Source organism: Clarias gariepinus, chromosome 6 (assembly GCF_024256425.1).
Source record: "Clarias gariepinus isolate MV-2021 ecotype Netherlands chromosome 6, CGAR_prim_01v2, whole genome shotgun sequence".
In the NCBI taxonomy this organism is placed as follows: domain Eukaryota; kingdom Metazoa; phylum Chordata; class Actinopteri; order Siluriformes; family Clariidae; genus Clarias; species Clarias gariepinus.
This window is the reverse complement of record NC_071105.1, coordinates 2,901,538-2,914,084: the sequence shown is the minus strand read 5'-3', so window position 1 is coordinate 2,914,084 and position 12,547 is coordinate 2,901,538. Positions and strand designations below refer to the sequence as shown.

Below are 12,547 nucleotides of genomic sequence, written 5' to 3'. Positions count from 1 at the left end.
GTTGTTTTTTGGGCTTTGTTTTTAGGTTTGTGTACTAAAAACATTTTTACTAATTTTAGATTCCTGCATTTATTGAATTATTAACTTATTTATTTACATACTTGTTTATTTATCATCCAGAAACAATTAATTGGTTAATGTTCTCCTAATCGCTATATCTATATGTTCGCTACAAAAGGTATAAATGCAGAGTGCACTTTTAAAAATTATACTTTTAAAAATAAATAAATAAAATGATTTTAAAACACTGTTTGATATTTGGCCCCATAAAATATTAACCTGTTAAACAGTGAAGACCTACTAATAAAAAAAAATAATTATAATGATGTACAGTATTAGTCAAAAGTTTAAACACAAGTTTGAATTTATTTTCTACATTATAGAAAAATACTAGAACTTTTCAAAACAAATGAGATGACTGAAATAACACGTACAATATTAGGTAATTTAGTAATAAGAACAACGACAGTCAGTTCTTATTTTAAGACACGAAGGTCAGCTGTTCTGGAATAGCTCTTACAAAACAAGTGTTGTGTCAAGTGCATTTGCAAAACCCATCAAGTGCCTCCGTCGCAGGCGAGAAGTTAATTTTCTAATGTTTACTTCTTTCTACACTGTAAAACAATACTGAAGGCGTTTACCTTTGCATTTTATTTTATTTTTTAGTGTCCTGGATGTTTAGTCCTTTGGTCTACGTTGTAGCATAAAGGGCTATATAAATAAATGAGACTTGAGACTTTAAACTTTATCCAAAATCCACAATAATCTCCTTTGAACAGTTGATATTGAGATGTATATCTGCTACTTCTGCTCTGTAAAGCTTCATAACGGCTCTAATCTGAGGTGCTGGTTGTTAATTGGTGATTTCTGAGGCTGGTGACTCTACATGAACTTCTCCTCTGCAGCAGAGCTCAGTTTAGGTCTTGCTTTCCTGGGAAGGTCTTCATGAGAGACAGGTTCATCATGAAGCTTGATGGGTTTTACAAACGGACTTAACAACATTGTTTTTACAAGAAGTGATCGAGAACCGCTGACCTTCATGTCTTACAATAACCACTGACTGTTGCCGTTACATAATAACCGAACTCCATATGTTATTTTATAGTTTTGAAATTTCCAGTGTTGTAGAATGTAGAAAATAAATCACTAAACAAAAATTCACATAATTCATAATTAGCTTCAGCATATCCTGAAGTGTTGCATTCATTCATTTAAAAAGGTGGAGGTTAAAATGTGATGATACTGTGATTTTTTTTTTTTTTATCCCCTTACTGGTTTAAAAAACACTTTTTTTAAAAAAAAAGAAAGGATAATTACTGATTAAGAAACAGACAAGACAAAGACAGACAAAGATTTCTGTTCTCCTTAACGATACACACAGCTATCTGAAACCCATCCTAACCCACAGCGGGCCTCCGCTCACCACCACACTACCAGCCTGCTGTGGACCGCTGGCACGCTGCCTCACCAGCCCTCAGGCATACGAGGTAGATAACACACACACTACATGGAACTGTGTCAGCTGTATGTTTACACTGTGTGTCTGTCTATGTATGAATAGTATTCATGGCTCGAACCATAAACAGTGCATGAAAGTTCTCCATCACCACATGGTGTTTTTGAGTGTGTAGAAAGAAAGACTATAATTAAAAATAAAATTGATTATCCCTAAAATTCTATACCAATATCCGATACTGTTTAAGGCGATGTGATCTGGACAAAATAAGATGATTATATAAATATGAAGTAACTAAGATAAAATTCTCATAGTATTGAAGTTATTACATTATTTAAAAATTTTTCTCCTAAAATTGTCTGAAATTTTTCTGTAACCAGTAATAAAATATGACACCATAATGATGCATTTAGCTCTGCCAGAATTGACAAATTTGTTGTATTTAACGTATTTAAAGGGGTCATACGGGCCTCAAGCTGTTTGGACTGAACTGTGTGTTAGGAGAGTGTGTACACAACCACTCTACAATGATAAAGAGCCACCCAGTGGTTTTCTTTTCATTTATTACAATAACATGCCCCTTCTGAAATCAGGCCAATCTCAAAAGCCTGTCGATGTGACCCCACACCGACAGAGGCCGCTCCTACACAAGTTGATTGACACTGGTGTTTTAGCAAAGACCCGCCCCGAGTGAGAAGAAGCTGACGGCCATTGTTTTTCAACGCTGGAGCAAAATGTCGCCTAAGCGAGTGTGGTGTACAGTTGTTGGGTGTAATAGCGAACACAGCAGTCGTCATTCACTACCGACATCTGAGCCGCTGAGGACGCAGTGGATGAATTTAGTTTTTGAAGCTAACGTCCCCGTCGATCTACCTAAATGCGTTCATGTTTGCACTAATCATTTTTCACCAGACTGCTTTATAAACGCGGGTCAATATAAAGCAGGTTTTGCTAGGAAGCTGCTCCTAAAAATGGATCTGTACTAACGCTTCGTGTTCCTGCTTCATCTTCACCAGGCTCAGTGAGTGTGATTTCTTTTTCTATGAATCTTTGCAGATCGCCTTTTCTAATAACTTACACTCCGCATTCATCGTGATTTAACTTACACTCTCATAGAGCATGGTTATGTCGTCTTCTCTATGTACATCCGTCTCTATATAAGTCCTAATCGCACGTTTATAATAAACAATGCATTAAGGTGATTGTCTAGGTGCAAACTGTGTACATAGTCGGAAAACTATATTATGCTTACCTTTGTTACGTTAGATGGTTTATAACGATGTCTGTCGAAGATTAAGAAGTCATGTAAACAGTAAACACATCGCGTCCGTATCTCTCTCGGTAAGTTTCTCCGCTTTACGTTGTTGTTGCTCGCGGCAGCGTAACAGCCCGTTAATTCATGCCCATGCAGTGATGAGAAAGACAAACGGGTCGATGCATGTCCATTCTTTTAATTTCTGCGTTGTCAGGCGATATTACAAACTTCCGCGTAGGTTCCGTACTTAAATCAAACTAAAAATGACTAAAGAAAACAGGCTCAGGCTCCATATTCCAGCGTTTTCGCACTTTGGACTGCATTACCCACAAAGCATTGCCCGCACTGAATTTAATGAAAAATGGGACTGGATGACCCCTTTAACATTCATGTATACTAATACGGTTACCCCTAAATATTTAAGTGCTTTATTATCCCAGTGAAACTGAAGATTAGTCAGTCTACTCGTATAAATTATTTGTGTATGCATTTTAGACTTTTTAAAAAATTATTATTATATGAAGAAGCACCGCCCTTTAATGCATCTTCCATGCTCTTGAAGGGTTTTGAGTTTGTTAAAGTTAAATAAAACTTCTTTACTTTATTTAAGTGAAGTAGTGTTCTTGATTAAATTATGAATTTCAATCAAAGGTCACAAAATCATATTCTGTAATATTTTGTGGAGGGAAAAAGACTCATATCAAAAATTTAAATTCCATAATGTCATGCATGCCTGTTACACAACGTAATGTGCAGCACATGGCGTTAGTGCCGACTTTCCAAACGTTAAACCTTTTAAATATGGTAGCATGGACAGATATGTGCATGATTTAATTTATTAAAACATATTTAATTTAAATGTGTTAGTTTATTTGGGAATTGACTTTTAGCTAATTGAGAGCTTGTTCGTCAAACACTGCTAAAAAGCCTCTCCTGAAAGACATTTAACATTTTACAGGAGTTTTGACAAATCCAGCGTCAAAACAGTTTAGATGTAAACACCAAACACAAAGTTGGTTGGACAGATGGTCTTCGGGTAAGAGGTGAAACTTTGTAAAGCTTTGCGAGATGTGAGAGACTGTCCTGGACCAATCACCACTAATTAGTCCACTAATCGACCAGTGGTCCCCAGATTGGTACCAGGACATGGATGATTTTGTATCGTGGCGCTAAGTAAGAATTTAAAAATTATATGAAATTTTGATTTTATTTCCATTTCCAGTCTGCAGTCTGAGTGTTTTATTTTGCAAAGTCAGAGGAAAAGCTATAACTTCAAGGTGTTTGATATCTTCAAAGCTAAGTTGCATCACAGATAAAACAGATAAAAAGTACATTGTAGTTGAAATTTGCTGTGTTGTAAGAGAAATAAAACACTATGAGATGTACTGTGTCGCTGCTGCATCTTCACACCACCCTGTCATGGGCGCCGTTATTTCTGTCCTGGTGCCAGTGTTGAGCTTCAGAAAATGAACTCACTGACACTTAGACTAAAGTTTACCCAGAGTATATTAAAGCTCCTTCCTGTCAGGGCTCTCGGGAGGAAATGCATCTTGGCGAGTTCCTCAGCGACGAGGCGTTCTTCTGACTGATGATGTTTTTGTGCTGCTCTGAAAGGTGCTTGAAAAGCCAGAGAGACAGAACGGCACAAATCCAGACTGGGGCGAAAAGGAGAAGATGCGCACCAGGTTCTCAGTCACACAAAAGAGCCTTTCAGTACCGGCACCCAGTGAGCCGTTCGCTTCTAATATACCCGGGAGGTGAAGAACGCTGCTATTCACCACGCAGTCACAGCCCCGTGCATTCTGCCGAACTCCAGTCTCCGCCTCAATGCCGATACTGTAGCCGCGGGGATGCTTGGCTGATTTCACAAATGTCTCACAGTCCTCCATTGTGCTCCTCACACACAATGAGCTGAATGTCCGTCCGTGCGGCCCGTGCCCTCCTGCCATCATGCCCTCCCTCTCTGGTTTTATTGTGCGTTGACAAAAGCAAAGTAAGTGTTTGTCACAGCTTGACATGTAATGTCACTCTAACGGCACTGGCTCAGGAAAAACGTTTCAATAGGTTTCAATTGGAGGATCTGGCTGTTTAAAGGTGTTGAAGCATCATCCTACAGATAAATATATACACACACACACACACACACACACACACCCCACCACTACTGAATACACAGTGCCTGTATTGTTTTAATGGATGCCATAAAATGCTACCCCGCCGGAAATGCTGTGTGTTCTGGAGCTTGGATGAACGGAAAACTACAGTGGTAACGAGCTCGCCATAACATCCGGCGATCGCAAGCTCGAACGCTGGTTGATTGTGTAGCCCCACACGGCCGGGAGTCTAGAGAGAGAGAGAGAGAGAGAGAGATTGGTCAATGGAGTATAAGCAGGTCGAAAAAATGAGGTTAGATGGTGTCACGTGTCTTGGAGGAAACACGTGATAACCTTTGCCTTCCACCCCAGCCTTGATGGGGGAGTGCCCTAATGACGTGTAGGAATCAACTACAACTAAATTAGGGAGAAAATTGGAAAAAATAATACAAAATGTTTGAAACTGGTTATTTAAATAAATGTTGAATTAATTTTTTAAGCGCCAGCTTTTTTTTTGTCCATCTGGGCTTTTTTTGCTGCACACACACACACACACGCACGCACACTTGGCAAAGGGGTTTGTTTACCCTTCATGACTAATGAATAGTTATGAAACCAAACCCAATAGCAAATGAACCAGAAGTATAAACGGGGCTCTGGTATCGATTCGGACCTTATGATCTGACTAATTGATGTGAAAGCACCCTAAAGCGTTTTCATCATCGACTCAAGCACACTTCCTGTGCATGCACGTACTTCCTTTAACCCCTCCACCTTTTCTGTACCACGTTAACAGCTTTAGAATAGTTAATAGTTAACTCATCACATGGTTATTATATTCTATCGGTTGTTGGTTTATTGTGTGTGTGAGTCTGAATTTGTGTGTGTGTGTGTCAGCGGTCAGCACCTCATCAATCTGCCGTATCGATTGGCCCTGAGGTCGGTGCATGCGTGTGGGCTGATTCGTTCCTCGTTCTTTGTTCCTTTCTATTCTGTTGTTGTTTCATTTGTTATGTCTGTTAAGAAGTGAAATGAAAGCGATGAATGTTTTTGTTATCAAACAGACGAAAGGTTTAAATGACTGTGTATAAAGATGTTTTGTTTAATCTTCATGAAGCAGTCTGAACTGTCAGCGCTTTGTAAAGGTCAGTTATAAATAATCCAGCTTCCCCATAGCACGTTGGCTGATGAACAAATGATCAAAGATTGTTTAAGCAACTTTTACATCATCGTCTGAAAGTAACATGTCTGATGTTTTACTCTGTTAAATTCACAAACCAAAAAGCAATGATTGCTTAACAAATAGTTCCCTGGATAGTTTATAATCATCGGTTATACCAGTAACTTCCTCTAGAGGGTGTGACTAAAGATTAATTTAATGTTTAGTCATGATTTCCTCTTTTTTTAAATAAAGAAAAATTTGTTTATTTAAAATGTTGATGTCAAGTGAACATCAGAAGTTATTTTCTTGGCTCAGTAATGCAACCTAAACGGAAAAGGTGTGTTAGCTTATACAGCGGTAGCGCAGCTAAAAAACACCTCGCCTCATCAATTTTCAACTTAACTGAAATTTTGCAAGAACTTGGTCTCGGTATGCGAGCAACCGAACGGCAGCAAAGTTGCGCTATGTCCATTTATTTTTATTTTAATGTCTATTTATTTCATATTTTACATGTCTTTTTCAAATGTTTTAATTGTTTTTATATGCAGAACTATGATTATAGTGGTAAAAATTGGTAAAATTGGTAATACTTTTGGGTGGCCGGAACGGATTATCTGCGTTTGCATTATTTCATATGGGACAAGGCGTTTCACAATACAAAATTTGCGACCCTAAGAACTCTCGTCCGGAACGGATTAAATTTGTATGTCGAGGTACCGCTGTATTCTATACAATCATGTGTGTTTGCGAGAATGTAAAGTGTGTTTCCTGTTATGCAAACAGTCAAAAAGTCAACTTCCACTCTTCTACTCTTGTGTGTTTTCACAGTGTCCTTCATAATCCTTTTGTTTAAAGCTTGCACGCATGTGTGTTGTCTGTTTATTGTATGTGTACCGTATGTGTGTGCACCTGAGCGCCCCGCCCCTGTCCCCGCCTCATCTCCCACTTGTCCCTGTGCTCTACAGAACAGCGAGCAGCTTCGGGACACCGACTCGGACCTCATCCTGACAGACGGAGACCTGACGCTGACGTACGGCGACACCGCCATCACAGTTAACGGCGCCTCATCAGCGTCTGGGACAAAAAGCGGCAAACGCAACGGCAGCACTTCGGAGGAGGCGCTGGAGAGGGAGCTGGACTCGCGCGAGCAGGAGTTCCTGAGCCGGGGCACGCGGCTGGTTTTCCCCATGGAAGATCACGCCTGAGACTCCGCCCCATCACTTGCTGACTCCTCCTCCTGTTTTTTCCTGTACATTTCTTTCTCTCTCTGTCTCTCTGTTTCCATACCTCACTCCATCTGATATTCCTGAGCTGCTTTAAAGACATTGGACGATGGAGAGGGGAGGGGAAAGTGGCAGATAAAGAGTCTGAGCGAGAAGATTTCATGTGTTTCCTGAACTGCAGAAGATGCAGAACTTTGGCCATACTGTGATTTAAGAAAACAGACAATAGGAATTTGGCCTTTTCAGGCGAGGAATTCATCCTGGAGGATATGTGGGTTATGATTGGCTGTAGGTTGGAATTTTTATATATGTATCAGCAAACGCCTACACTGAACAGCTAAAAATGTGAAACCCAAATATAGATGTGAAGTCTGTCTGCCTCACAAGCCAAGTGTAGCTCTTTTTATGTTACCCCCCACACACACGCACATGGACACATTTTTCTTTAGAAGTAAAATTACCAACAACCCTTCTGTTGGATTCATTCCGCATAACCACAGCATTTATTACATGCTCCGCTGTTCATTATTCAAATGTGGCTTCAGGGTCTTGGTGTAAATATGCAAAGCTCACGCTGCACACTGTCATGTTTTTCCAGTATACAAATGTGATCCTAATCTGCTATATTACTAGAACACACTGCCTGGGATCCGGGGAGCAAAAGTTTTGAGTAAGCAGACTTGAGTTAAAGTGGGAGTGTGGAAGGAGCAGTCTACTTGAGTGAAAGTACAAACACAATCAAACATTCAAGAGTGAAAAGATTTAAGAAAAATAAATGGCTTACATTAGCTAAGCCATGAGTCGTAATTAAAATGCACTGCTAACACACACGACTAGAATTTGCCTTGCTGTTTAGCAAAATTTTAATAATTATTTTGGATGAAATGCCATGCAAGCTAGATCCTTCATGTGAGTAAATTGAAGCACTCTCATACAAAATGCAACTAGCTAGCTAATTTAGTGAATTGATTTACAAAACTCAACTAGCTAAATGATTTAGGGAACTTATTTAAAAAGCTCAACTAGCTAGCTAATTTAGTGAACTAATTTGCAAAACTCAACTAGCTAGCCAATTTGATAAACTAATTTACAAATTTACTCAACTAGCTAGCTAATTTAGTGGATTTATTTACAGAACAACTTTATCTTGCTAATTTAATAAACTAATATACAAAATCCCAACGAGTTAGTTAATGAAGTGGGAGAAAAAGTTTACCAAACTCAGTGTTAACTTTTTTGATTTGTGGCAAATTTTAAAGATCATTTTTTTTATTTTTGTTGTTTATTTGTTTATGCTTAATAACCCTCATAGAAGCAATCGTGAATTTGAACAAAAGCAAAAAAAAAAAATTAACCCTAATCCTAACCAGCCAGTTCATTTTATGAGTTAATTTCCAAAATTCAGGTAGCCAATTTAACAAAGGAAATACATAAATTAAAACTTAGGAACCTAAATTAACAAGATAATTCATGCAACTTAAAATATATTTAACTGAATCAAAAAACTAATTATAAAATTTCCAGTTAATTAAAAAAAAAAAACTAAGCTTGGTAATTAGATGAGTGAGTGAGAGTGAGCTCGGTAATTTAACACACTTACAGTTAATGTAACACAAGTTTGTCTAAAGGACCATTTTGCATTACATTCTTTAAAAATCCTTGTGGAGGTCTAATTAGCATAAAAGAATAAAAACATGCTTGTATAGATCTAAATTAAAAAACCTAACCAGCTTGATTATTTAACAGCCTTAATTGCAAAATTGTAGCAGCAACTATACTTTAAATCTAAAACTAATATACTTCATTAGCCTTAATGGCTCATTTTTAGGCTCAAATTTAGTTTTTTTTTTTTTTTTTGTGAAAACTGCAGTTAAAGCAGGTGAGATGAAAAAAAGAAAATTGATCTTTGAGGATGAAAATTAGGATGTAAGGAGTAAAAAGTGTCAAACAAGCGTACATGAGTAAGAGTGGGTAGACTAATAAATAAATAAATAAATAAATAAATAAATAAATGAATGAATGTAAATCCTGAAGTACAGTTACTCAGTATTGACCACCCTGGGCTCCTGAATAGCATAGTGTTAGGATTCATCAGAAAACCTAAAATATAAAAGGGAAAATATTGTAAAGGAACAATCTCATCATTGTACTTATGTGTATCAGCGCTCCATTTAGCACATCTGCTGTACCATCTATTAGTTTTCACCCAGATGTGCACAGCTGTGACTCTCTACCCCAGTTCGACACTGACTCACACTTTCACAACACGCTGCTGTAACACACCGTGTTGTATCGCTGAGTGAGCCGAGTTGTTCTCCAGCCTGGCCATGTAAAACACAAGTGAATACGCTCAGCTGCAGGAATGTGACTTATTGCTGCTTAAGACAAAAAAGCTCCAGTAATATCTGCGTCAGAAATCTGAGCCGTATCTGAATCACCGAATCGCTGAATGCAGCCCTTTATACCCGAGTGTTCTGCAGAAAGATTGCACAACAGGCCACTGTCTCAGTCCTCGTCATAAATTAGGAGTGTTATTTGTTTGTGACTTTGTTTGTCACAATCAGGCCACTTCATCTAGCTTTTAATAAAAACCCGTGCAGTTAGATGAGGTCTGTCAGGTTCAGCTATCAGCCCAAAAACCAGAACAGAAGCGTAATCAGAGACGTTTATCAGCACTGAACATTAAGAGGAGTAAGAATGAGGAGTAAGAATTTGGGTTGCTTTTTGCCTTTCATACTGACAAAATAAAATGTAAATCACAATATATTTTAAAGTAAAATAATACAAATAAAGTAAATTACAACAAATACAATTTAAGGACTATATGTATGCCATTGCATAAATATGCAGTTAATACTTATCTGGTTTATAAAAAAATAATAAATCAATAAAAAAGTGTAAGTAGAAACTGAAACTGTTAGATATTGAAATGATAAAATCCACACAATGCAAATGTATCAAATGTAACTAGCTAGCTCATATAAATAAAACTAAGTTCTAAAATAAAAACTTTCAAGCTAAGTTGGGTTGATTTACAAAATGTAACAAGCTAGCTAAATTTTAACAAAGCTAAATTTCTAACTCAACTCACTAGCTAATTTACAGAACAACTTTTACTACAAAATGTACACAGGTTCGTAATATAACGTACTGTAAAATGTATCTAGTAAAATTACAAAACTTAATTCATGAAACTTAAAGTTTAATTATTTTGTTTTGATAGTAAATTTTGAAATCAGATATTTAGTTCTTTATGTTTAGTAGATATTTTGGCTGGCATTCTAGTTTATATAACCAACAAAAGCCAAAAAATAGCCAAGTAATTTAATAAATTAAAATCTCAAACAATTGTAAATGAAAGTAGGAATAAAAAAGGGAACAAAGTAAACACATTTAAAATAAAACCTTGAAAAACTTTGAATACACTGAAAACCATCACAGTGAAGATTAAATGTAAATATAGAATTGATGACAAAACGTCAGTGATATTTAATTAAAAAAAAAATGTAACTATAGAAAAAAAAGGCCATAGCGCTATTACAGGTAAAACAAGTCAACAGGTGGGTGTGGAATCTGAATTCAAATCCAAGGATTAAGTGCAAACGTTTTTGTATCCTCAAATTATGTTTTTGTTTTTTCTTAAAAATTGCAAACATCTCATCCAGTATGAATTCCCATTCCAGTATCCAGTATTCCCAGATCTACGCACACATTTCCTTTTGTGCATGTGTTATAAATATATTCTCTTAACATGTTTAAATGAATTTTTGTGACCTATTTTTTCTAATGGTTGTCTCTTATTTTGATAATTGCACTTGCTTTTTTCCATAACATCCTTGAATTATATATATTTTCTTTGTAAATGAAGTGTCAAGTTGTACAGTTTGCTCATTTCTGTATTCTGTAAAAACTTTTTCTTTTTTTTTTTTTTTAAGTTAAGAGAGACACATTTTGCACTCCAGTACAAATTAACATTGGCATCTCAGAAACTCAATGATTTGAATTAAGAGGACAGATCAGGTTTTTTCAAATACTGTATGTCTTAAAGTTGCGGTGCATATACAGTAAGTACATTACAGGTCTTGGTCATTATAAATCTTCCTGCTCTGCACACAGTGTGAGAAGTTTGTCATTCAGAATATAAGTACATTGGAAGTAAATAGTGCCAAATTCCACAGCTTTCATTCTGTGCTAAAATGCATTCCAAAGTTCAGCTGAGACTCATATGAAGCTTCTGCAGCCTCACTGAGCTAAATAAAGTTGGTGTCTTTTAAAGTTGCAGGTTATTTAGGATAAATTTAACTCTTATTTCCCTGTATGATTAGTTCTGTGGAAGAAAATCTTAGTTAAAATCGAATTACTTACATTCTACTCGCATTCCAAGTGACAAACTTAACAGATGGAAAATTTATAACGAGCAAGACCTGTAAACCTTACAAACCTTGTTTTGGGCAAAGATCATGATGTGATCATTCCTAAATCAATAGCGAATTCCAACTGGTTATTAGGACCTTTTTTTGTGTAGATTTTTTTTTTTTTTGAGCCACCAAACCTAGTTCTCCCTGGATCAAGCTGATGCTGTGGTGTTACAGGCTGTGAAGCCAAATCTCCATTGAGTTGACCTTTTATTCATGATGTATTTTTAATATTTCTTTCCGAACAACTTGGCTTCTATATGGTTTATTTTTTGTTTAGTTTTTTATAATTAAAGTCTCCTGCGTTGAGACCTTACCTTATCGCTGGACGATCACAGACCTGACAGTAAACTGTGAAAACATCCTCGTCCTGTGAAACATTTCGTGTTTGACTCTTGTTGGAAATGTCGTCATGGCGAGTTGCACTTTGGATTGCTGGGGCGGATCTGAATCCAAGCTGGGACGTGAAGAGATTTGAAGAGACTTACTTAGAGAGACCTCCCGGACTTCCTGCAGCTGTTTTTCCCCGAGGCGTCCAGAGTAATCCAGCGGATTTGTACATACCTCTAGGCTTCTCCTTACGCTCTCGCATAGCTGTCGGCTCGCCCCCATCCCCCGCCGTCCTGCATGTCTCCAACTCCGTCCAAATCAGTACTCAGTAAACTCAGTAACACAAGGATGTCATGTTGAACGTTTGTGATGTTCTATATATACCAAGACGACACTGTCGATCCTTATTCGTCCTTATTACGTGTGAAAAAAGCCTGTCTGACTTAAAAAAAAAAAAATGTGTGTATGCATTAAAGACTATTGTACATTTCAGACCATCTACTAATGTATTCAAAAGACATGAGCTGGTTTACAGTAGCAATATATCAAATATAAAGGAACTGCTTTGTTACTGAATAAAAACAGACAATGTTTACTACAAAAAAACTCTTTA

At 37.1% G+C, this 12,547-nt stretch overlaps 1 protein-coding gene across 2 annotated transcripts in view; it reads left to right on the top strand.

Annotated features, from left to right (window-relative positions):
- slc9a7 (solute carrier family 9 member 7) overlaps window positions 1–9,175 on the top strand; it is a 69,080-nt gene extending 59,905 nt beyond the window's left edge. For both annotated transcript variants that reach the window (XM_053498536.1, XM_053498535.1), the window contains 2 exons: window positions 1,382–1,487; window positions 6,932–9,175. In XM_053498536.1, the coding sequence (XP_053354511.1) occupies window positions 1,382–1,487; window positions 6,932–7,171 (346 nt within the window). In that variant the 3' untranslated portion in view covers window positions 7,172–9,175. The remainder of the gene's footprint in view (window positions 1–1,381; window positions 1,488–6,931) is intronic.
- The last annotated feature ends 3,372 nt before the right edge of the window (window positions 9,176–12,547 follow it).